Below are 26,241 nucleotides of genomic sequence, written 5' to 3' on the forward strand. Positions count from 1 at the left end.
GTTGGTGGCAGAGTGGCCCTGTGAGGGACGCACTGATGTCTTCTTTGCCTGCATCCCTACTCACTGTAATACTTTACAATCAATGGCCTAGAAGGGGCAGTGGGAGTCCAGAAAGGTACCTTTCTGAAGAACCTTAGCTTTACAATCAGGAAAGCTGTGCCTAGATGGCTTTTTCATTGGCCAGGTTTCATCCACATTGGTACTATCCTCAAATTGCACAGAATCAATGTATGGAAGCAAAACTTACATCATGCATGGAGTCCAAAAGTTTTGTCAGTTGATAAAATCGCTGCCAGTTCTGGCTCGAGTTTCCCTCTCTCTTCACTATAGCTTTCCCCAGTTCTTTGATGTAGGTCATACGAATTTCATCAAACAGAGCCTGACTCCTCAAGCCCTCCTTAGGAACTGAAATATGGAGATTAGTTTTTAGATCACCTGAGTTTGTAAGCGTCCTACAACAGGATGTTTCTATTTACCGTAAACCAAGACAAGAGAAGTTAGAATCATGGTTTTAAATTGTGGATATTTATGCAGACAGTTGCAGAGAGTTCAGAGTTTCTGCATAAAATAAGTATTGTGAATAACACCATTAAAAGGCCGTTTTGGTTTTGCAGTCTAAGACAGTATGTAACACAAGGAAAATCAGTACCCACACTTGTGCACAAACCTCTCAAATTATAGGAAATTCTAAGTGACCTTGTCCATAGACATAGTATGGTTGTAAGATTTTGCACTATGGAGATTAATGTTTCCTGGATTCATCCATCAACCATGTCTCCAAATGGTTGTATTTCCAGGAAGAAATAAATGGCTATTGATTCTGTTTATTCTTCTAGTGTACCTAGAAAAATAAAACTCCCTTCTACTGAAAAAGCTTCTGCAAATTTCTCCTCCACAGGACACTACTGGGCTTTGATCATACCAGAGACTCATACCTATTATCAGAGTCGACTTAAGTCTGAACAGAGCTTCCTTGTCCAAGCATTTATGTGCAAACTGCCACTTTCATCAGCTCTCCAGCTACCACAAAGCTTGAACCCGTTTAAGAATTGAACATTTTAGTTATTTCTGGTGGCAAAATCGGTTTGGTCCAATAGATATTGTGACAAATTGTTAATTTCAAAATAATTTCAACATGCTTTTTTGGACTATCATTTATGAGGTACACAAATGCTGACCCAAGACTGACAAAATGTGGGGGCCACAGAACTCTCTAATAAACTGGATCTGAGAGTTCTAAATTCAGTTCCCAGATCAGTGTTGAAGGAGAACTCTTTAAAAAGTGGTTTTGTTTTTTAAAAAAGAGGAATCACCAATGTTCACGTACTTGTAGAGAGAAGCAGCAAGGTTTTCATGCAGAGATATTCCTCGTATGAAACTTGAAGACGTGCTAACTCATTAGTAACCATCAGCAAACGCTTGCATTGTTCATACATACAGGGTAAATTCATTCTCTGCCTGAGGAGTAAATAGAATATACACATCTGAATCAGTACAAAAGAAATTACTTTGTACCTTGTTTACCAGTAAGGAGATGCCTCTATTTACATGAATTCCAGAAATTATAGGCTGGTAAGATATGCATACTTTTCCAAATGAAGTCACAAAGCAATGCCTTTAAATAAACTGCAGTTTTAATACTATTGTGAAAGGTTTACTCATAATAGTAAAATGGTATTTTATCATGAAGGGTAAAATAGATATACAGCAGAAAGGTCAGAAGGAAAATTCTGTAAATAAGTATACAATTGTTTCCTTTTAAAACTTATTGCACTTATGGATTCTCCTATACAGTGAACGTGATCCGTGAGGGATGCATGTTCGCAACCTGCAGCGGCGCATCTGCTGGTTGTGATTTCGTGTGCATGCGCAAAGCGCGATTTAGTGCTTCTGTGCATGCGCGACCCCCAGAAGTACCCCTTTCAGTACTTCCGGGTTTCGGCAGGTCCGTAAACCAAAAAACAAAACAAACAAAAATCCGCAGCCTGAAGCGTGTGTAACCCGAGGTATGACTGTTTTCCATGCTTTACAAATCATCTAGACATAAGTTATTAACAAGGCAACACAATAAATAAAACAACTAGACTTGTAGCCATAGATGACCAGGAAGGAATTCCATACCGATGACAGAGTGGGTTGGCAGAGGAGGAACAAAACCCTCTACTCCTTCTCTGACAATCCATGGGATTGGGGATGGCTTTGAAGGAAGGAAGCCAGTTTATTAGCACTTTCCCTGATCTACTAGCCTGTTGAGAAGATATTTGAATTTCCAGTCTGGCCACAAAGGAAGGTGGGTTACTAATGTAAGCGTCTCCCCTTTTTCTTTAGAGAAAGTTTAAGCCAATTCTTAGGACTTTATTTCACCTTATTAAATGTTTGGGCGGGATATTTTATATACTGGTATTTACTGATAAAATACTGATATTTTTTAATGGCTAAGAAAACAGCAAGATCAGTTCAATTTTAGAACTGCGTTTGTTGAATTAATATTGCTTTTTTCTATTTTCAAATTTATATCCCTTTTGCACTTTGACAAAAGGGTGTAGCAGAAAGGCCCACACCCTGTGATATGTTTCTGCTTGAAGAGGATGTGGGGCGTAGCTTTGAGGCTCAAGATGCGCTAAGCTGTAGGTCATATTTTAGATGCTTTGAAAGCCTGCAATTTTAGAATCCTGTATCATTACCTGCCACAATTATCATGCAGTACACACTTTATGTGAGAGCTAGTATAACTCCTCCCCAATACAAATGAACAGGGAGAGGTACTAGCACTTCCAAAACATGGGGGTGATATCCATCCCTGTTAAACTGTTCTCACTATACCTTTCCTTGGTTCAATCCACCCAAAGCTGTTCAGACCATTGAAGATCCTATCAGCCACAATGGCTAAATAGAACCTCTTTGTTCAGAGACAGCACACCTATGAATACCAGGTGCCAGTGACATCAACTGCCATAATGCCTTGCTTGTAAGTTGCCCAGAGGCAATTTTCTGGTCACTATTGGAAATAGACTGCTGGAGTAGATGGAGACAAGTAACTTGCATTGAACTTATTTAGTAGTCTTGGGCAGTTACTTATTTCAGCATAGCTCAGCTGTTTGGAGCATGGTGCTGATAACAGCAATGTTGCTTATTCAACCTGTGTATGGGACAGCTTCATATATCTGCATTGCAGGGGGTTGGACTAGATCCCTTGCAACTCCAAAATTCTTTGACTCTGTGACCCCACATTTGCTGCTGCAACGTAGGAAGAAGAATGTGACAGGAGCTGCTATGACCTCCTGATCCTGGGCACATTTTCTGGCTCTGCTCTCAGGTTTGGTTTGAGGAGGACTTGCTATTTGTTCCAAGGCTGCCAGAACCTGAACAAACATCAGGTGCAGGGAGCTGGACCTTGCACAGTCCCTTGTAAATGGCATTATGTTTGCAAACCACCTTGAATGATATCCTGCCTTTCCACCTTTAGGCAATCTTTTAAAATCAAATCAGTCAACCAGCCAACTCAACACTAAAAGCAGAGGAAGAAGTAATTTGCTGAAGGTTCCATCTAAGCCCCAAACACAAAAGTTCCAACTACTGGCCCAACATACGTCGCACTGCTCTAGTGTTCTTTGTGCTGAACTGCATTTCTAAACTCAATTCAAAGTGTTCATTAATATATTTAAAGCCCCAAACAGCTTAGTTCAATATTATTCAAAGAACCGCCTGCACCCATGTAGTGGTGTCTATATCTTAAAATCTAGTTCAGAAGGCCTGCTTCAGCACCCACCAGATGGGTGAGGATATGGATTGATGGTAGTTAACTGGGGTAGGGCCAAATCATTTCTGTGTTGTGCTGGTTATTTTAATGTTACTGTTTATTCTAATTTTATGTATTATTGACTGCAAGAAGCTCCAGGTGGCATACATAACCACTGGAAGTCAGTTATACCCAAGTTCACTCAGTAAGCTTCATGGCTGATTACAGATTTGAAAACTGACATGCCGGGTCCTAATCCTGCACTTTATCCACTACAGCACACTTAACAGCTGCTTTTTAAAGAAAAACTTTTATGAAATATGCAAGCTGCTTTGTGAAGGATTTTCTCAAAAAGCAGAGCAAGCATATCTCCAATAAAATAAATTATCAGATGCTAGGGACAACCAACATGGAAAGCCTATTTCCTTCATGGCCATCTTATGAGTTTCCAGAGGGATCAGAATAGCTCAAGTCAGCCTTTCCAAATCTGATGGTCTCCAGATCTTTGGCTCTCCCAACTTTCATCAGCTTCAGCAAGCATGGCCAATAGTCATGGACGATGGGATCTGAAGTGCAAAATATGGGGAGGACATCAGCTTGGGGAAAGCTGGCAGCTAAATTTAATGGGTAGCTTTTGTTTTAATGAGTACTTTGAATTTGGGGAAGTGTTTGATTATTGTTAAGTTTCATCAACTAATGTTTCCTAACCAGTTGATATTGACCATTAAATTGTGCTAAATAGCTGCACTGTGCCCTTAAAGTGCACAAGTGAGAATAATTATATAAAATAAGCATGAACAGTGAGTAACATTCCTACAGCTAACCTTCTCTTCTAGGAAAATGAATAATTAGTAATGATATGGTGCTACAGCAAATCTGCAGTGTAATTACATTATAACTACCCTGCAATTACAATTCCCACTTCCTCCCTGTGGTATATGTTATGTGAATACGCTTGCTCCTATTCTGAGTATGTATATTTATTTTTGAATAGCTTAGACTATGGGTTCCTAAGCAGAGCTATCTATTCAGAACATAAATATAATCTTGGTGGTCCAATTTTTCATTCTACAATTGCCTTACATCTGCTTCAGCTAACTTTCAGCTAACTTTGCTATAGCCATAGGTTGGTAACCTACTACTCAGATTACTGCAATGCATTCTACACAGATCTACCCTCCAAAACAGTCTGGAAGCTTCAGTTTGTCCAAAATAGGTTGACTAAGTTATGGGTGGGGAGCTGTCCAGAGTTGTTGGGGCAACCCAGTCAGATGGGCGACATATAAATGAAGTAGTAGTAAAAAAATGAATGAGTGAATGAATGAATGGATGGGACTGGTAAATAGAATTATATCATACCAGTGCTTGATCATCTGTAGTACCTTGTAGTCAGTTTCCAGTTCCAATTCAAAGGGCTGGTTTTAACATTTAATAACCTAAATGAGCTGGGGCAAAGCTACTTCTGCAATGCCTCATCAGAGGTCATTCTCCAGGTTCCCCTACCAAAAGAACTGAGACGGAAGGCTACTATGCAGGCTCCTTGAGTAATTTTAGTTTATGAGGGCTACAGCTTTTTTGGTAGAAGAGGTTATATAAAGCCCTGTATATTCTTATTTTGCTAGATAAGTTACCTGAAATTATTTGCTTAATAGATGAGAGGTCATAGATTATTTGCATTAGTAAAATTATTGGTTAACCAACAGTTATCCATAGGTGTGAAATTAAATTAGCAAATGGGAGGTGGAAAAGATTTACACCATCACTAATGGGAAATTTATATTGTGCAATACAGAATTTATGCAAGTCAGGCTGTACTACATGCCACTTGCAAGTCTCATAAGATACAGTAGCCTACCAACTTGTATTTCCTGTTTCTCTCATACACAGACACATGCACAGAGCGAGCGCTTTGTTAAGGGATTTTAGCAAACAACACTTGGCTAGGAGATAAGCTCAGATATTGCATCCATGACTGGTTAAAGAAAGACCTATTATGGACTGATGCAGGAATTAGGAGTTCAGAAATAGCCACATTTTCATTGTGCAATTTATACCTTAAACTGGTAACACTGATGTTAAGAAAATTGAAATGCTCAAATATTCAGGGAAATGATCAGCATTCCAAGGAGTAAAAATTGCTGGGAAACCAGATTACTTCTTCCACAAAGGTCTGTCCCTCCTCCCAAGCTCAAATGGAAGTGCCAGCCAATATTCCTGAACTAGTGCCAATACATCTATTCTGCATTCTCTTTATAGTGAATCTGAAAAGACAGATACCCTCCCGTAATACACAAACTACTCTGAGAAGCACCTATATTTCTCACAACTTCACTTATCAGATGTTTCATTTAACCTCATTAAATGAGACTGAAAGTGGTGAACCTTTAGTTCATGTATCTCTCCTTTTCTCACTTATTCCCAGACCTTCACTTCAGAGAACTAGAAGTGCATAGATATCCATCAAGCTACATAACAAGGACTATGTATGTGGAGTCAGCAAAACAGCACAGGCCAATGGAGCTGGCTAAGACTACAGTCTCTCTGCATGCAGTTTCCTGTCAGCTGGGTAAGCAGCACCTCATAGTCTCTTGTAAATGTAGATGCTGACTAAAAGGCTGCAGCAGTATTTTCTTGGAAATAATGTTAATGAAAGGTGTGGGTATTTTTTGAAGCATTCATTTATAGATAAATAACAGGAAGTATCATAATATGGGAGGGCATTTATTTAACCTTTTATGTGTTTTTGTAGTATAATATATTCATTTTTATTTGAAGTTGCTACCCTTATCAATTTTATATTGGTGAAATCCTTGGTATTTGCAGATGATCATGTACTTTAAAACTATATCCCTGTAGCATTAATGGGTGGGCAGAAAAAGTGGATTGTGTTAGCTCTTATGGTGGCTAAGAGACTTCTACTTTGAGATTGCAAGGACAAAAATCCACTATCTATTACACTATGGTCTGAAGAGTTCATTTCATACAGGCATCAATCTTCTGTGATTACCTATTTGGAGGGTTTATATTAACTTATATGCTTTTTTTAAATGGCACCGAAGTTTATCCTGTAGTATAGGGCGGTATACAATTTTAATAATAATAGAAATAAATAAATAAAACCATTTTGATTGGTATAGGCCGTTTCCTATGTTCCTATATATGGAAGGGGACACCTGCCTAGCCAGCCAAATCAACCCTGGTGATCAATGGGGTGACAGATGTCACAGCCAGATCACCCTCACATATATGGTGGGTTAACCAGAAAACCTCAGCATCAATCTCCTTTCATGAAATGCAACTAGAATACAATAATCAGAATCGGGAAGAGCACAGTATATCTCAGTAAGCTACTTTTTCAGCTTCCTTCTCAATCCACATAACAGAATAAAAAACAATAAATTTAGCTATGATGTTTTATCACTCAGTATTTTTTTTTTTAATTCACTGTTTGCATTCAATACAGGGACTGATATAGAATTTCCACATACTGCATTTCATTGGGAAACTGTCATATTTCAAAGTATACAGGTGGTTATACTAAACCTCTATTTTTGACGCAAGCAGTATCAATCTGATGCATTGTTTCTTTCAGGTCAAGATTGGGTTAATGAAGGATAAAACAGCAAAAGAGAAGAAGCCTCACAGTAGAAGAAATTATTTGTCCACTAAAAGATTACAGTGCTGTAGGTCAACATGCAAGACAGGCTTCTTCAGGGAGGAACAAAGTCATTAAGGATGAGATCATAGTCCATCCTTATTGTAGTTGCTCAATAGAATTTGATACAAGTTTTCTATTTGGGTGACTAGAATAACACAACACTTGAGAAAGCTTTTTTAAAAAAAAAAAATAGCCAGGTCAAGTTCTGTTCATCAAGATCCTTGTAGGGCATCGAGGTTTGCCGTAAACTGAATCTACCTATGTTGTTACAGTATGTAATTTTTTCATGAAACTGCACCAAGTGTCTACAGAAAGTGGTGAGAACATCCCACAAGTGACTATTCTGGCCCTGCTGCAGAAAATATCTACCACAATCAGAAATGTTACAAAAATGTAAAAAGGCTTGCTTTTGAGGAGTAAATATACAGACTCTTTTGGAAGCAACTGTTCTCACACAATAGATGTGTTAAGATTTAGCGCTTGCTTACTTACTGTTTCAGAGCTTTTTTCAATTGTGCAATGTTACAGTGCCATGCAAATACCATTACTGTGTTACCAGGATTCTGTGCTACAGTATCACATGCATTAGAAGTGTCACCATTTATTATGTGAAACACTGTCTGCAAAGGGCATCTGAAGGGAAGAGTTTATTTGAGTGGAAGGAACATTTAATGCTCTTAACTTATTATGACAAAAGGATTCACATATGCAAAAACAAGGTCAATGTAGCCAGACAATATCAGTTTATAGTTGTCAACAAATGATGTTAGACAAATATAGAGGTATGATAATGGAACTATTATTATTGTGTCAGTAAGCTAGAGCATTTCAAAATTAGAATTAAACAAGACAAACATGCACTATGAAAGATGGCAGTTTTAGAATGTGAGAAGCGGAGTCTGTGGAAAAATCTCACAGGTCAAAGGGGAAGAGAGAAATTAGTCTCCAGAGGAGTGTATCCTCTGTGGCATTCAGCCTTTATCAATTTGTATAATTTCAGTAAAGGTCAATGTTATGCCATTTTAGCCTGCCTATATTATCCTTTGTTCTACTGTCTGCCTACCCACCCCCATTTTTGATTCTCAGCACAACTGTGCATAGCATCAGAAATAGCACCAGTTTCATCTAATAGTGAAATGCAGGGTACCCAAATAGCATACTGCTATAACAAGCAAAAAAAAAAAAAGCCTAAACAGAAACAAACAAATCTAAATATATTCTTTGCTTAGTTGAATATTTATTAATAGTAGACAGGCACTCTAATAGATATATTTGACCAATCAATTGAATTGTGACCTAACCCTAGTACTCACAAAAGTAACCTTGTTAATATATTCAAAGCATCATAAAGTGGAGATGGATCGTGCATATATTCTAACAACTATTTTACTGGGAGACATCGCTAACATATTTTGTGCCCCCCCCCCTCGACTACTACTATCCTGCTGTGGACATCATCACGATGCAAAACAAACCTAACCAACTCATCATTCCCCACCTCACCTTTGGCTTGCTTCTGGTAATTAAAATTTAGCCAAATTAGGTTGCCAACTAACATATGCATATTAGGTCCTCCTAATGAGCTTCATGCTGAATTGAACCTGGGTGCCCCTTGTCATAGTATGACACTTCCTAACTATTGCACCACAGTGGCTCTCATCCTGCCAACTTGTGTTGCACAGGAGGAACACCACTGTGGTGTTATCATTTTCAACAGACAGATGTAGTTATGCATTATTAAAGTAAAAGCCAAAAGAGATTTTTTAATACCTTCATTTCTACTGTTCTATAAGCAGTACAAGTTACTGAAATATTCAAATTCAAAAATGAATAAGGAATTGTTTTTTATAAGCTAAGTCTTTATACACAATTATAGTACTAATTGTGCACCTAAGTTATAAGAACACATTTCTAGAAGTGTAGCCAAGCTTTAGACACACAGAGAGAAGGACTCGAATACTACTTACTCATTGATGATCAAATCTGGTGCAAAACACAATAAACTCCCATTAGCCTGTTTATATGATCTCCATCCTAGGGCAAAAGCCATCAGAAACATCCACGAATACTGCAGAAGTGTCATTTGGTCATCCAGATGCAAGTTTCTGAAACCTGATTGGAAATAAAAGGTACAAGATCTAGCACATTTCCTGTTGTAATTAAAGTACTGCTTGTCCAAAGTGTTATTTTGAATCTTAAAGTTCAGAATGACTTCTTGAGAGGGTCCAGAGTCAAAATGCATCAAAAATTCAGTAAAGGGACATAAGATTCAAAATAGTTTTATGAAATAGTAATGCTAAATAGCAAAAAAATGTTAATAAGAGACATATTAATATCTAAAGGTAAAGGGACCCCTGACCATTAGGTCCAGTTGTGGCTGACTCTGGGGTTGTGGCGCTCATCTCGCTTTATTGGCAGAGAGCCAGCGTACAGCTTCTGGGTCAGGTGGCCAGCATGACTAAGCCGCTTCTGGTGAACCAGAGCAGTGTACGGAAACGCCGTTTACCTTCCCGCCAGAGCGGTACCTATTTATCTACTTGAACTTTGGCGTGCTTTTGAACTGCTAGGTTGGCAGGAGCAGGGACCGAGCAATGGGAGCTCACCCCATCGCGGGGATTTGAACCGCCGACCTTCTGACTGGCAAGTCCTAGGCTCTGTGGTTTAACCCACAGTGCCACCCGCGTCCCATATTAATATCTACAAATATGCAAATTACAGTTGATATATTGCTGTGAAATGTAACCAAGCTCTCTCCTTTGTATAATGCTCTTTGGAAGAGGCAATTTCCACTGGAAAAGGAACATTAAGGAAAAGAGTGTTTACTCTTTTCCCTGCCAGGGAAGAAGTTGATGAGACTTTCCAATCCTAGTATTAGTTCTTGTTTCATTTTTTTCCTTTCATGGCAAGCCACAACAATTAACAGTAAGGGAATAATTTATCTCTGTGTCATTTTGGAGGTAGAACTGCAACCTATACAGTGGTACCTCGGGTTACATACGCTTCAGGTTACAGACTCCGCTAACCCAGAAATAGTACCTCAGGTTAAGAACTTTGATTCAGGATGAGAACAGAAATCACGCGGCAGCAGTAGGAGGCCCCATTAGCTAAATTGGTGCTTCATGTTAAGAACAGTTTCAGCTTAAGAACGGACCTCCGGAACGAATTAAGTACTTAACCCAAGGTACCACTGTATGCTGTTACAAAATGGAAACCAGGAAACCAAACCTTTCTCTATGGTGTAAGATAAGAAGCCTATGATTTAGGGCTGGACAATGTTTGGTTTTCAACATCACAATCTGGCAATAAACCACGACTGTGAACTATGCTGCATTGGCCCCAGCCCGCAAGGCACAGGGTGAAACTGCTGCAGCTCTCGCCATGGGAGTGGAGGCACTTTCACCCCAGTGCCTCATGGGCAGGGGACAACTCAGCTGGTTTGTGCTGTTCAGCTGGGGCCCCCACCCATGCAGGCCAGAGGCTTCTTTCTCCTGCTTGCCCCAAGATGGAGGGAGCCTCCGTTCGCAGGGCTCCCTCAAGTGTAACGGAGCCCCAACCTTGCCACCAGCTTGTGCGAGCTGGAGGCTCCTTTAAAATTCTCCATTCAGGGGCAGGCAGCCACTAAGTAGAGAAGTTTAAAGGAGCTGCCTACCTGCATGGGCAGCTGAGGGAAGAACAAGTTGCATGACGGCCAGAGCACAATGGCTGATTCACCTGGCAGTATATTGCAGGTGAAATCACTGCTGCTGCAGAGACCCACTGTGGCTTGTTCCTCCCTCTCACACTGGGTGCTGACAGCAGAGGGACTCGGCAGCAGAAGCGGCTTCACCCACAATATACCACTGGGTATATTGGCCCTCCTACCGGTCCTGGGCAATGTATTGATTCATGGTTAGGAGCAGAATATGGCCTTGCAAAACACACTTACATTAAGGAAGTATAGTCTATATTCATGTAATACATATACAAACCTGGTATTGCCTTTGCCCATTTCACAGCAGCAACCACTTGCCTTCCTCCTAGCATATTGAGAGTTGACATAATACGCCAAGTTGTGTCCGGTACTGTGCTGTCATAGCCTGAAAACATCACTTCTGGTTCAATGACTTCCAATAGGGAAACCAGAGTAGGCGTTAGCTGTGGCAGGGAGGCAGGAACAACAGCCTTATTTGTGGGACTTTCTGCAGTCTCTCTTCCTGCAGCCACACTAGATTGCTGGATTCCTTTTATCTTTTTCTTTGTCTTTCGTGCTAGAAATTTTTAAGAAAATAAAGTCAGCAATGCTTTCTGGTTTTATTTTTTAATGTTAACACAATCAATGCAATCTTCTATGCTGCAGGCATACAACAGACTCCTAATGGCAGGGAATCCTGTGGCCTCCTAATCTTGTTGGACAGCAACTCTCATCATTCCCAAACGTTGGCCATGCTTGCTGGAACAGAGAGGAGTTGGGGGCCACAGAGGTTTCCTGCCCTTCCTTTATGGTTTATTTGTATGAACAGAAAACGAAACCTTGGATTAAATGTGAAAAGGAAGAAAAAGCAGTAGTGCACCTGGGGGAAATTACTAAAAAACTTATTCCATTTACAGCTTAAAATAATCGAAACACATAATATTTCAGGGGCCTCTAGAATTATATAGTCACAGCGTTATTATGAAATTGCTATAATAATTAGCAATGTTTACAAAGTTTGAATGTGGGGGGGGGGGAATGAAAAATGTCTTTGCTCCTAAATATAATGCCACATGGAGAAGCAGAGACAGATCACAATGCAGGCTTGCCTCCCTAACTACTGAGCTAGAAATCACAGAACTGCTGGGTTGGAAGGGAGCCCGGGGATCATCTAGTCCAACCCTAGCAATGCAGCACCTGCACTCTGTCTAATGGTAAGGCCAGGTCAGTTTTCCTATCACACAAGTGGAAGTCTTCATTCTGCCAAACACTACTAACATTGCTACTACAAGACTTCCTGGATTGCAATGACAAGCCTGCAACAGTTACCTCTCCTCAGCCAGAAAGGACCAAACATGTGAATTTGCTCATTATGAATTTGCCATACAGTATTACTGAATGTTATCACCTATCCATACTTTAAAAGTTTCATATTGTTGACAATTGATTGCACTCAACCAGGTGCTACTCAGAGTAGACCCACTGAAATTAGTGAACAGAAGTTAGTGGTGTTGATTAACTTCAATGAGTAACTCTAAGTAGAACTGGTATAGAATACCGCCCGATGAGTCAACATTTTTGTTTCTTCCTGATTTGCATTCAAGCTGTTGTACACTCAAAGTGTGGGGTTTTCCCAACCACAGTATTTACTGAAAAAAGGAGTGCACAAATACGTGAAATCGGAAAGTGAAAACAAAAAGAAGAGAAACGGAAAAAAGAGAATAGCGTGCATACAAATCACACTACAGGAACACTTCAGTGCAAAATACAGTTCTTATGAGAGTCTGGGAAAGATTGGAAATGCATGTTGAAAGAAATATCCAAGTTCTGCCAAGAAAGACGTGCATATATTAAACATATACAGTGATAAATAGTTATTCAGAAAACATTAAACAACTGCATATATTGCCACTAACCCACTTAAATAAGTTAAATAAGTTGGAATCCTTGTTATTAAATATACCAAGAAAAAAGCACAACAAGAACTCAGGCCAATGTAAGTTTCAATAGTGGGAGTGGTCCCTACTCACAATTCAATAGTCAATAGGACAGGTACAGGGCCCTGTTTCGATGTATTCACCTTCATCAGCTAATTTTTAAGTTTGAAGTTTGTAAGTTTGAAGATTTTCGGATAAATATATCCTGTTATATATAGATATATAGAAAATAACAGGATATATTTATCTGAAAGTCTTCAAACTTACAAACTTAAAACTTAAAAATTAGCTGATGAAGGTGAATACATCGAAACAGGGCCCTGTCCTGGTTTCCAATCCATAATTGACTTCTGACTTCTGCTCTATGATTGAAACTGAGTCTCCATCTGCAAGCTGATAAATTATAAGGATCAACATTATTGTCGAGTGAAAAAGAGAAAATCTTTGTAACGAATTATTGTGTTATACATATCTCTTTGAGTTTGAGTTTGTAATCTCTGTTAGAGTTTATAATCTCTATTTGAGTTTGTAATCATTATTATAATACATACTTTTGAATGGATTAGTTTTTGTTACTATTGACTATTGAATTGTGAGAAGGGACCTCTCCCACTATTGAAACTTACACTAACCCACTTCATGCATTATTCCAGTGATGGGATCAATGTGTAGAATGAAGCAGAGGGACTAGGCCACCAGTCCTGCACTCAACATCATGCAGCTTCCCCCATCCCTGATGTTCACATATTAGGCATGGATTTCTGAGTCTATGGGTACAGGCTGCCATCACAGCTGCACATCATAGGAAAGGCCAGGAAAAAGATGTGCGGCATTGGATGCAACATGTCCCCACTGTCCTTTTCTATATTTGGGACATCTTCATATGAGTAATGTGCAAAGAGGCTTTCCATCTTTTATATATGCAAAAATGAAGGATTTTCTAGGTTTCAGCTTTAAAACATTTCAAGTTACCTTCCAGGTTCATGCCAGCTTGAAGACATTTCCGATAGCGGCAAGCTGGGCAGTTTTTTCTCCGGATTTTGTCAATAATGCAGTCATTTCTTCCAGCACAGAGATAATTGTGCTGCCCTGCATTTGCAAACAAAGCACACCTTTATAATTATGAGCATTTAATTTCTAACATGCACTTGTTGGGTTGGGGAAGAGAAGAAACAAATGGACTTATCTATCCTATCCATGTACATCAGGATGGTCTAACGTTTGGGGACACCCCTTGCCCCTGCAGCCCTTGTACTGCCTTCCCAAAGCCAGGTAAGCGAGGTGCTGGGCTTTGGAAAGGATGCATGAGGGCTCCGACAGGGTTCTACAGTCCCCCCCTTTCCCAAAGCCTAGTTAGCTCTTTCCCAGCTTTGAGAAGGAGATGGGTGGGCTCTAGGACCCTGCCAGAGCCCTCACACCTCCTTCCCAAAATGCAGTGTCAAATTTTGGTCTCAAGCTCCCCCTCCCTTTTTGGCTCCATGGGCCAGATCTTTATCAGGATCTTACTCACAGGCAAAATCTGACAGGTGAGCAGGCTGCCCATTTTACAAAATCCCTTGAAATCCAATCTTAAGCAGGGAAGGAAGAGAATTGCAAAGGTTTTTTGCAAACCCCCTCCCATTTCCCTTTTAAGACCCCAATATCAGTGAATTAAAAGGGAAGTAGGAAGAGGTTTTTTAAATCATCTGCAAGTCTCCCACTTCCCTTTTTTGCTCTGAAAGGGGGGGGGGTTGTTACACAAAAAATTTGAAGAGTCAGATGAGAAGTATTGGACAGGGAGTGAATATAAGGAAGGCCTACATTGTTCCAGTATTCTATAGGCACATGTCCATGAAAATCTGAGATGGATGAGACAGAAAGAGGCTGAACATCTGCAGCAGAATGTCAGTTGCTAGGAAAATCAGTGTGGAACTGGAGTACTTTTTATGACCACTCACATTTTTATATCAATGTATATATCCAAGTAGTCATTTTATTGTACTGTATAATTTCTCCAACACAGAACTTTTGAAAAAAGTAAACTGCTTTTTCAAAAACTCGCTATGGAATAGTTCACTATAAAATCTCTATCCATACTTTTTTCCTGGAACAGAATTACGTATTCTCTGCATTTTTTAGGTTAAAGTTGGTACCACCAGAGCAAGTAGCCAGTAATCCAGTTTGAGAAATTTTGTTTTGAAATGCTGCTTTAGGACATATTGATTTTACCACTTTAAAAGAACAGGGAGGAAACTATTTGGTTTTTGGAGCTTGTGAAGCAGGCAAACTAAATCCTTTGGAATTTTTATGGAACCAAAGATCCAAGTATAAGCAAACCTTGGAAGCAAAGTAAAGTCAACTATAACTTTTAAAGAGCAGATTCTTTCCATATTGAATTAAATAGCAGTGTTAAACATGAGCAACAATGGGAGAACAGTGAACCTCGGTAGATCTATTTACCAGGGTCTATTTACTAGAATCTATTTACAAATAAAATCAAACATTGAAAACAACTTGACCTAAAACTTGTCAAGATATAAATAAAATCAGAAGTTTTAAAACAACTTATTATCTTATTGTATTATGGATGTTTAACATTACATGTCTGGCTTAGTTTGCTGTAAACCATACAGGAAAAGTTCCTGCTTAATATTAATGGGGGGGGGGGATTCCAATGCCTAGTGTGCAAGGATCATAAACAACACTATGGTATGGTATCTTGGAGGTTGGGTAAGCAGTTACACTGAGAATCTTGCGGCACAGAGTGGGGCCCTCTTTGTGTGGGGAGACAGAGAAAAGAGCAGACTAACATTAGTGAAAAACAGGCAGGGAACTTGCTAAAACCATTGGTTGTTTAAACTGTTTGAACATCTTGTGTTTGCTTTTACCTAGGTATTTGGTTAAATTGGAAATTTTTAATTTTATTAATGTAGTTTTGCTTCCTTTTCTCATAACATAATTGTTAAGTTTCTATTTCTTGGGCTTGTTTATATGTGGTTTTTTTTTGCAATATTGTATACTATTTTTCTCTGTTTATTTTTATTACTTTGCTCCATGCTCTGGGATTGCAAATATTCAATGACGAGTGAGCTATACCATAAATGAAGAGTGGGCTGTATTGTAAATAAAAATAAACAAAACAGCCCTCTTTGGATGTTTGTTCTTTCATGTTAAGTAAATACATGAAGAAGAGTTAGTAGAGCAAGCTAGTTCTGGCTCCACCCACATCACCACCCATGATTTGGAGGGCGAAAATCTGAAGAAGGTAGCTTCCACAAGTATAGAAGGCTCCCACTTTAGAAGTCTGCCCTCCAACTTGTGAAAAGCAATGGAATTGGAACAGGAGGTAGAGCCAGAATGCTTATTCCCACCGGCTGCTTTCACGCGCTTACTTAACACGCACATACACACACTCACACAGAAAAATACTTGAAGATGACTACTGAAGACCAAAGATTTTGCAAGAGATAGGAAGAGATAGCATGGAAATGAACTCCAATAACCTTTGTAAAAACCCACAAACATTTGAGGTGAGATATAGACCATACGTTTTAAATAATTGCAATATATCCTACCTTCCACAGCTCTTTTGAAGAACACTTTGCAGCTGCCACAAGTTAGGACACCATAATGACACCCAGAAGCCTCATCTGAGCAAACAAGGCAGAGCTTGGGAGGTGGTCCCGTAGTTGTTGAAGAGGTAGATGGTGAAGTGCTTACATCAGATCTCATTCCAGGGCTAAGGAAACAACAAAACACAGACCAAACTAAAGAAAGGAATAGAAGTATAGAAATACTAAGTTACAAAAACACTGACTCTTACTCTGCTCTGTTAACCAAAACACAAGAAAAGCATCTTGAGTTTTTGCTGAATTCATTATACTCACAGTAAAGTACTTCACATTTTAAAACCATAAAAAGAAAGTGCTGTTACAGTAATACTGAAGGCAGAGCCTCGGATTTTAAAAGGCACAATATTTAAAAGTATGTTTTCACCCTATTTATTCCATAATTGGAAGAAAAAACAAGTAGGGAAATGCATTGTGGATGCATGCTATGTACTTGTATTTAACGTATGCAATTTTTATTTCAATAAATGGTGCTTGGATGTCAGCTGGAAGTCAGCCTAGATGCTCTTTAAAAGTATTATCTTGAGGCCATTAGGATCAACCATTTTTTTAATGCTTCGTTTTGCACACATGATACTTTCAATGGGATAAAAAACACACAACACTTTCTGTGGGATGAAATATTACATAATGATTGGCCCAGTTACAACTGGAACTAAGCTTGTTGCTGAAGGAAGTTTGAATCTGTGATGCAACTGAATCTTAACATTTGAGCTTACACAGCAAAATTGAGCAAAACAAGGTGCACACTTCTGAGATCTGCTTAGATAACTGAATCCTAAGCTCCAAATGAAGAGATGATGCAGGGCTTGTTTGGATTGCAACCAAAAACAGAAGCCACTGTAGGTTTATGCCACTATGTGCTACATCCACCAGCCACAAAGTTGAGGCCCAGGCCAATGTGGATAACCAACTTTTACTCAGGCACTTGGCCTCATGGGCGCAAACAAATCCATTTCATTGCCCCTTCCTTGGAGAAATTGGTATGAGTGCTCAAAGCACCAGCAGAACACCCCTACAATCCAAGTATGAACTCCACCACTATCCTAGCTGTTGTCCTTTATATTTATATTTAGACTTTAGCTAAACCAACAGTCTTAGTTCTGTTTAGAGGTGGTATTGCCTCTGTGCACTTTCAAGATCAAACTCCAGATACCCTCCTTCACTTAATTAATCTAACCCCCATAACACATAAAAATTTACTCAATTAACTTTCCTAGGGCACATGGTAGTATGCCTATATTCAAGAAAGCTTGAAACGAGAGGTAAAGCTGAGTGTCTTTTGCATGCTGATGACATTGCAACCCAAATCTCTGGAAGACTTCCCCCCAGTGGTTTACATGGCTCCCTTGTTCTTTAGTATTTACAAGATAATACTTCTGTAGGACAAAATAAGGCTTTGGCTGTAGAGTAGAGCAAAAGTTCCCCAGCACCATCTTCTGGAACCTCTCCTTCAGAAGTACCACAATCACTTTAAAACCATGCCTTCCAAACTAATCCAGATAAGGTTACCATGGACAACGGTACTGAAAGCTGTTGAGGTCCAGGAGAACTAACAAGGTTCCTCTGAATACCAAGGAACTGACACCAGATCTACAGACAGACAGAAAACATTTTGAAGCAGTTGTACTGATGACCTAAGTCATATCCTCATTCTAAGCAGAGACCTCAATAAGACTGCCAGTTAAATCTGTGAGAAAATCTCCAATTGGCTTCAGAAAACCATCCAGATCCATCAGCTTCCAGGGAGTAGACCAAATCTGATCAGTTAATGATCTGTACATACCAATGGAGTTGTTTCTCTCTCACACCCACATATTATTTCCCTCTACTTCTGTAGAGAAACAAGATCCAAGGTACACCCTGCCAAGAATTGGTTCAGATCTTGAGACAGGTCCATGGTTGACAGGGCAGCTATGAAATCCTGAGCTGCCCCTGAGAAGACAGCATCAGCATGAACATTTAAGTCCCACAAGACTTGGAGTTGTCAACACAACACTCAAGACCACAAGGGAGGGACATAGGATGAGGGCTTCTCTTAGCACACCGTCATGAGAACCCAGCACCAGTTAGAGACACTCAAAGCTGACTGTTGGACTGATGACAGAGAATGTACCCCTAGAACAAAGTAACCCCTCCTCCAGTTGTCTGAAACTATACAGCAGGCATCTCTAGTTTGTGTGTAAAAACTAGGCTACTGAGCAAAGGTAATATTTCCATTAATTGCTCCACCTACTTTTGCCTCTGTTCCCAACCCTCACTGGCATGTGTCCCAAGGATGTTATTCACAAGGGAATACAGCTCATGGTCTGAAAAGGTCCCTCATCCCTGAGTAGGTTTTAGCTTTACTTCATAACCTTTAAAAATACAATTCAGCACAACAAAAATGCTTCACTGCAGTGATGCCCACTGCTAATACTTCCCTTACAGTCCATTTTTTATTTAAACAAGTTGAAGAGTAAAACTACTTTTGCAAACACAAAGCTAGAAGTGGGAGGCAGGATTTATCAGATTTACAGCCCAGAACTAGGCAGATGAAAAAAATGCAGCAGTTATAAAATACAGGTGTGTTGGGGGTTCTTAAACGCCATGATTATTATCCAGTAACAGCATGTGTTTAAAATGTTTTTTACCTTTTATTCTCAAAAAGCAGGTTTATACCCCATTATAAAATAAGTGTATTTACTTCCAGAAGGCAAAGATAAGGGTCCTCTGAAAGTTCAGAGGACAATTTCTATTGACAAACCATGTTACCCAACCTAATTTTGTTTATTAATGATTTGCCAAAGTCTTTCACTCAAGCACAAGGTCCAAACTTACATGTTCGGAATAAATTGTCTAATATTACACTAAAAGGTAGGATTCAAAAATGCTATTTTTCAGTGGAACTCACAGGCATAAAATGAAAGGAGCAACATTCACCGAAAGAACCCAGTACAACTGGGAGGAAGGTCTATGAGAAACAACAGATAACATTATGGCTAAAACAAAGTGTGCAAGTGGTACTGAACATAGTTACAAGCTAACCTGAGAACTCTGTATTAGCTTGGAAAGTTTTCAGGAAGTTGCAACAGAAGAAATTTCTCTCATCTACCAACAAGCCTTCAGCTTCACCATACTTTTGTGCTAACCACCATGTAATAAATTCTGCCTTTCTTGTTTTCTGTACCACCCTGCCCCTTTTAAAGGTAAAGGTATGCTTTATTCCATATTTCAGAACATATTTTTGCATTGTTTTGGGAAAGTTTTTAAAATAAAAGCAAGTTTAGGATGCCTGTTTATAAAGGTGTGAAAGCTAAAGGTTAAGTGTCACAAACTTTCTGTCACAGCTCAAGGGTCTGACTGTATCAAGTTTCCAAGGCTTGGTGGAGAATATTTAAACATTTGTAGAAGAAAATATTCAAATTGTTTTATTTCTGGGACAGCTGATATAAATGCTACACAACAGGGTGGGAGTGGGGGTGGAGGAAGAAGAGAACTGCTCCTATTTTGGCATTATGAACTCTAATTGCTGGTTTATGAGTCCTTCCTGTTTCATTAAATGAGATGGCAATGCCAGTCTTGTCCCTAATGCTCCTAACATCTACATGAATATGATGGATATGTCTGCCACTGAGTGGGGCATTCTTTACCAATGATGAATGGCAACTAATGGGAGAAAGAGGGATGCCCTTTCTAACAGTAATCAAAGGGCAGTGGTTGCATGGGGTCATGCAGTGCACAGCTATTAAGAAACCCACACCAAGTGGAGAAATGTCATTAGCACCATGCGTTTATTTGTATGCTACTCTTCCACAAAACTATGCCCGGGGTGGCTCACAATATATCATGAATAATAATAAATATAACAAAAAAAGAACAATTTAAAATGATAATGTCAATAAAACCTAACCTGAACCGAAAATAATTATGCCATACAATCTACTACATATTTAAGAAAATGCTTTGTCTGTTTGTCATCTATATGTTCAGACACCACTCGAGATATCATCACCAAACTTGGCAGGAGGAGTCCGAAGGTGGGAGTGGCAATCTTTGTTAATGTTTGGATGCTAGCCACCATTTTGAAACAAGGCGGTGGACCAAATCATCACTTTGGCCTTATTCACATAGACTGAGCCATTAGCAGGGAAAATGGCAAGTTAAATTACATCACAACAATCTATTACTATTGATTTTAAAAACTCTGAACAAACATCCTTAAAATAAAAAGTCTGAAAACTGAAGTTTTGAACTTCCTGTAAGATTCCAAAGAAATCTCATTTTAAAAAACGATTGCACTCTAAACCACACCCCTGAAATGCACAACTACATTTCTAACTCTTAACGGATTACATGCGAAGCGAAAAGAGTTGTGCTGAAAAAAATGAAAATTCCAGGAATAACATTCCAGCAATTCTTAAGAGACTCACTTTTATTGTTTAAATCACTGTTTAAAAAAAATCACAGCAGCCTGCAAGGGAATTTTTAGAAAGTTTAAGCCAAGATTATAATTACTATTGCTGCCAGAGAGAAAGCAATTTTGCTTCTACAATACCTTATTTTTAGCTTTCATTTTTATAGATATTGCAAGAATGTTATGATATTTTGAGATTAGGTAAAATGATAGTTGAGCATTTCCTCAATGTTCAAAGAACACCTCTTACTGCCCTGCCATAGGCAAATGACCAATTAATGGGGCTTTCCTCATCTAGGAATGTGGTATAAATGAACACAAAGGTTCTATCATATAGGTTGTGCTTCATGAACTGTAATTATTACTGTCTTAAGCACTCTGCGTCTTGAGTCCCTGCAATAACAAAAGGTTCTTTCTACAGTACAGATGACTCCCCTATTATGGGCAGGTTATGTTCTGGGCTGCCACACACATAAGTGAAATTGAGTAAAATGCGGTGCACCCTCTAAACACACTTTGTATTTTATTTTAGATTACGTGAAAATTGTTCAGTTTGGTTGTGGTTTTTTTTTTTTGATGTTTTATTTATTTATTGACGAGTTTTGTTATGCTGAAGTTATGTATTTTTTTCTTGTTGTAAGCCACCATGAACATGGTTTGAACTGTGGAAAGGTAGCGTGCAAATAATATTATGTATGTATGCAGGTACTCAAGAAGGGACATTTCAGAAAAATGGAATGAAATATAAGAATGATAAATATTGTATACAATGCTTAGAATATGACAAGCAGACAAACTAATTTGTACCTTTCCTACTGACTGAAAGAAGACAGCTATGTCTGTAATTTAGTACGTATTAATAGCAGCTTCATGATTTATGCAATTGCTGCAGGTACACTGCTGTTACACAACACATAAAGCAGGGGTCGGCAAAGTTTTTGTGACTTGGGCTGGTTCATGGTCCCGCAGACGCCAGGGTGAGCCAGAGTGCATGCACACATACGTAAACGCTCCTTCTGGCGCGGAGGAGGCGTGCAGAGCTTCTCATTGGCTGCAGCAGCTTCCTGCAACCAATGGGAAGCCAGCCAGCGTCGCAGAAGCCAGTCCCTGCTCTGTTCCAGTTTAGCACGGCGCATGGGAGCCGACCGAGTATGCGGTGGGGGTCCATTGGCTAGTTAAATGACCCCCATGGGCCTTAGGTTGCCGACCTAAATGAGCAACATACACATTTATTTTATAAAATTCACATACCACTTGATTGTATGTGGAATCTCTAAATGGTCTACATCATCTAACCTCCATCTGAAAACGGGAGTACAAAAATTAATTCTAATGCTAAGCAGGTATGCTACTGGTCTACTTCTAAGTATGATCAGTCTGTTATATCAACCATAATCTCCTGCAATGCCTCAAGGGTGAATTTCTTTAATTCTGTTATCAGATTTTAGGACACTAGGAAACCATGCCCCTCTGCCGACTTATGTACCCTCCCCTGACAGGCTGCACACCTGCAACCTAAGATTTCTCTTGTATGGAAGGTGCTACTGCTCTTCCTGCTTCAAGCCCCTCCTGGTTTGAGGAGGCAGCGGGGCAGGGGACGGTGGGGAGTCTACTGAACCATCTGTCTGCTGAACAGCCTCCTCTTCTTCCACCACATCCACTGCACCTTCTCAATCTGCCTTGACTATCCTTCTTTCCCTGGTTCCTGTATTGTTGGCAACATCATATCCCATAAATCTCTTGTCCCCTCTTCTGATTCCCTCCCCTGGTCCCATCACACACTCTCCAGAGCCCTGCCAGTCCCTGCTAGTTTACTACTTTTCAAACAAGGAAACCAACAGGTCTTTATTCATGAAGACCATTTATATAGAACTTGCTTAGGAGATCACTCTCTTATTATAAGATAGCCCACAGGAATCTTAGACATAGCACATTCTTTGTGCAAGTATATAGAATGCATTTAATATAAAACTACTGTCTACTTGTGTTACCACAAATATTTAAAAGTCTAACAACTGTAAACGGGTATAATTATTATCATGGTGTGATTTAGTTTTATTAAAGCAGCAGCTGGGTAGCATGTTTATACACAATGCCCTTCTTTGCAAGATGCCAGGAGGGATGCTTTTAAACTACAGAAATTCATACCAGTAGTCAAAAGCAGCAGCACAGTTTTTGACAAAATAATATTTCTTTGAAGAAAATACAAGGGTATATCTCTTAGAGCAGCGGTTCTCAACCTGTGGGTCCCTACAGGTTGTTGGACTACAACTCCCATCATCCCTGAGCTCTGGCCTTGCTAGCTAGGGGTGATGGGAGTTGTAGTTCAACAACACCTGGGGACGCACAGGTTGAGAAAGGCTGTCTTAGAAGAACAATTTCTTTCTAGTCACCTTTTTTCTTGTCTACAAAAATCAGAACATTTGACTCATGCAAAGCCTTTCACAGAGTATTTTTACATTGCCCTGAACTGAACCACTAGTTCAATGTCCTTGACGTTTTGTCACACTGGGGCAATATTATGATTTGTGATCTCTATTGACCCAGAGACCTGCTGCATCTTTTCCTAACTATATTTTGCCATAGAGGCTAGTAGACCATATTATTTTCAGACTTTAGTGTCTCAAATATTTCCAGGAAATACTTTGAAGTTTTCAGTCACTAGTCTAGATTAGAGGGATTAGCATATTAAAGGGAGAGGATCAAGTGGGTGGGGTAAAGTTTGAAATTGGGAGTTGGAGTCAAATCCAAAAAAAACACTATTCCAAGGTTATTCTATAAGGTTACTAAAATTTGTATGAGGTGAGGATAATGGTTTTCTGCTGAGGTCTTCCACATCCAAAGCATTTGGAAACCCACTGAACTTTGATTGAGGAAAGTGAACAAACAGTGTATGTAGCATGCTGTTGGTTTTGGAGAGCCTAATGCAGAAGATACAGGATGGTTTCCAATTATGTCTCTCTAGTGACAGAATGCTCTTCAATCCTGGTTGGGATTCCATGAGGAAAAACAAAGGGTGAGGCTGTTTTAGATAGTTTCCCCTTCCTTCTGCAACCACTTTGGAAGGTCCCAAAATTTGTCCCAGTGGAACAGCATGGTGAAGTGGGACTGCAAAAGGAAAGAACATTCTGCTAGCTGTGTTTGAGGCTCCCATTGCTCTAGGCACATTCTACGAGAGGGCAATTCATTAGCGCAAGCAGTTTCTGAGCTCTGGGTGCAGTACCGCGCCTAAGCTTTCAGATTAAAACTGCAGAGTGGAAGGAACAGAGGATCTTTTTCTGCCTCCCCACTTCCATCTATTCTCTGAAGACTGGAGAAGAGACCCTCTCAAGAATATTAGGAGGGTGGGCAGGGGAAGGACTAGACCATGTGAAAAATGAAGATAATATTTTAGCTACAGTTCATTTTTAGCTTTGCATTCTAGTTATAAAAAAGTGCAGCTAGACATTCCGTTGTGCCCATAACCGAGGTTTAAGGTACCATTTAGCTCCTAACTTTCATATCTCAGTTTCTAACACTGCCTGCTAGCAGAAGGACATAATTGGATACAAACCCTTAGATAAAGTTAAAACAATACAACGTTTGTGCTTAGGCCGTCAAGAAATTCCTCATTCTCTCCTAAAAGCAAAATAACCTTTGTTCGCCTCAGACCTTATACAATCCCTTTAAGACTAATCTAGCTTTAAGAACACACAAGCACGTACAATTATGCCTGGTTTGTGTCAAATTTTGCTAAAAGGCACAGTCTTTGAAGTAATGACTTAGAAGCAAAGGTATGATGATTCTGTTGTACCACTAATTTTACGTTTCATCACAGAAATATTTAAAAAATGTCAAATTGATAAACGATAAACCCTGTGGGTAAAGAACAAAGCAAACCATGCTACTAGGCTTAGCTCCTTGTTTCGGTAAGCTCTTATTAAAACCTGTGGTTAAATGCTGTTTTTAGAGGGATTAACACAGGAACAAAATTTATGGCTGTGTTTTTAGCGCAATGGTAAATTATGTGAATATGTATTCCTTGTAAAACTCCTGTCCTGCTTATACCCACAAATAGCATTTCATCGTGAAGGGTTCCACACTCAAATACACCAAATGTTTTTAATTTATGCAAGCATTTATTTACAAGTTGTTGCACCTTCCTTCAGGCACAAGCTCTCAGGGTGGCTTACAAAGTCAAACAAAAATGGTAACAAGTTTTTAAAAATCAAAATATAAGCAATGATGTAAAACAGTATACAACAGAAGAGCGGTAAAGCACAAGATAAAACCAAATAAAGTAAAATATAGAAACAACAACAAAAGTAGCAATATAAGAATTTAAAGTGCTGGAAGTTCTGGAAAAAAATCAGAAGGTCTTTATCAGGCTTCCTCAACCTCGGCCCTCCAGATGTTTTTGGCCTACAACTCCCATGATCCCTAGCTAGCAGGACCAGTGGTCAGGGATGCTGGGAATTGTAGTCTCAAAAAACATCTGGAGGGCCAAGGTTGAAGAAGTCTGGTCTATATTCTGGTGCTGAAAAGCCAAAGCTAATACCAGGCCAGCCTCCCTGGGAACATCAATTGGCATATGGAGTGTTCCAACTAAGAAGGTTTTTTCTCTGGTCACCCCAACTTTTGAAGGTGGTGGAGGATGACGACAACACAGAGAAGGTCATAAGGAATATAACACTTGGGCACATCCTTCCTAAAGCTAATCCTTCAGATACTTAGGTCCCAAGCCTTATTTATTTCATAAGATTTATGCACTGCTTATTTGTAAAAAGAGAAAGAAACAAACCTCAAAGAATTTTATGGAGTCAATTTTATTGCCAATTTACCAATTTCCTGTGGACCAAACGTACCTTATGCTGCTCCGAACTAATGTTTTGAGAATCGAAAAATAGTACTTGTACCACAATTGCTGCTTAAGTAACCTCAACCATGTGCCACAGTTTTGTTTTGTTTTTCAAAGTCTGTTATGTCATCATCCAGACAAAATATGTAACTAATTGAAATTCAAAAAGACAAAGTCCTCAAAATGTAAGGATTTTCTTGCTGGATTAAACTATGGTTCACATAGTCCAGCATTCTGATTCCAACAGCAGTCCAATACCACTGGAGAAACTCACAAACAGGATGCAAAAAAAGATGAAGGCCATTCCCCATTGTTTGTCCCTGGCATCTGGAACTGGTGTTCTCTAACTCTTGGGTGCAATGTTTCAGAGTCAGGGGTGAGGGTTGGGACTGTAAC

At 39.4% G+C, this 26,241-nt stretch overlaps 1 protein-coding gene across 3 annotated transcripts in view; it reads right to left on the reverse strand.

The window, feature by feature from the left end:
- The window catches only part of NR3C1 (nuclear receptor subfamily 3 group C member 1), a 50,588-nt gene that overhangs the window by 6,770 nt on the left and 17,577 nt on the right, over window positions 1-26,241 (reverse strand). For all 3 annotated transcript variants that reach the window (XM_083600222.1, XM_083600221.1, XM_083600223.1), the window contains 6 exons: window positions 16,559-16,722; window positions 13,977-14,093; window positions 11,366-11,644; window positions 9,365-9,509; window positions 1,328-1,458; window positions 248-405 (listed from right to left, as the gene is read on the reverse strand). In XM_083600222.1, coding sequence (XP_083456348.1) covers window positions 248-405; window positions 1,328-1,458; window positions 9,365-9,509; window positions 11,366-11,644; window positions 13,977-14,093; window positions 16,559-16,722 — 994 coding nt within the window. The remainder of the gene's footprint in view (window positions 1-247; window positions 406-1,327; window positions 1,459-9,364; window positions 9,510-11,365; window positions 11,645-13,976; window positions 14,094-16,558; window positions 16,723-26,241) is intronic.

The sequence above is a fragment of the Podarcis filfolensis genome, assembly GCF_964270895.1.
Source record: "Podarcis filfolensis genome assembly, chromosome: 2".
NCBI lineage: Eukaryota > Metazoa > Chordata > Lepidosauria > Squamata > Lacertidae > Podarcis > Podarcis filfolensis.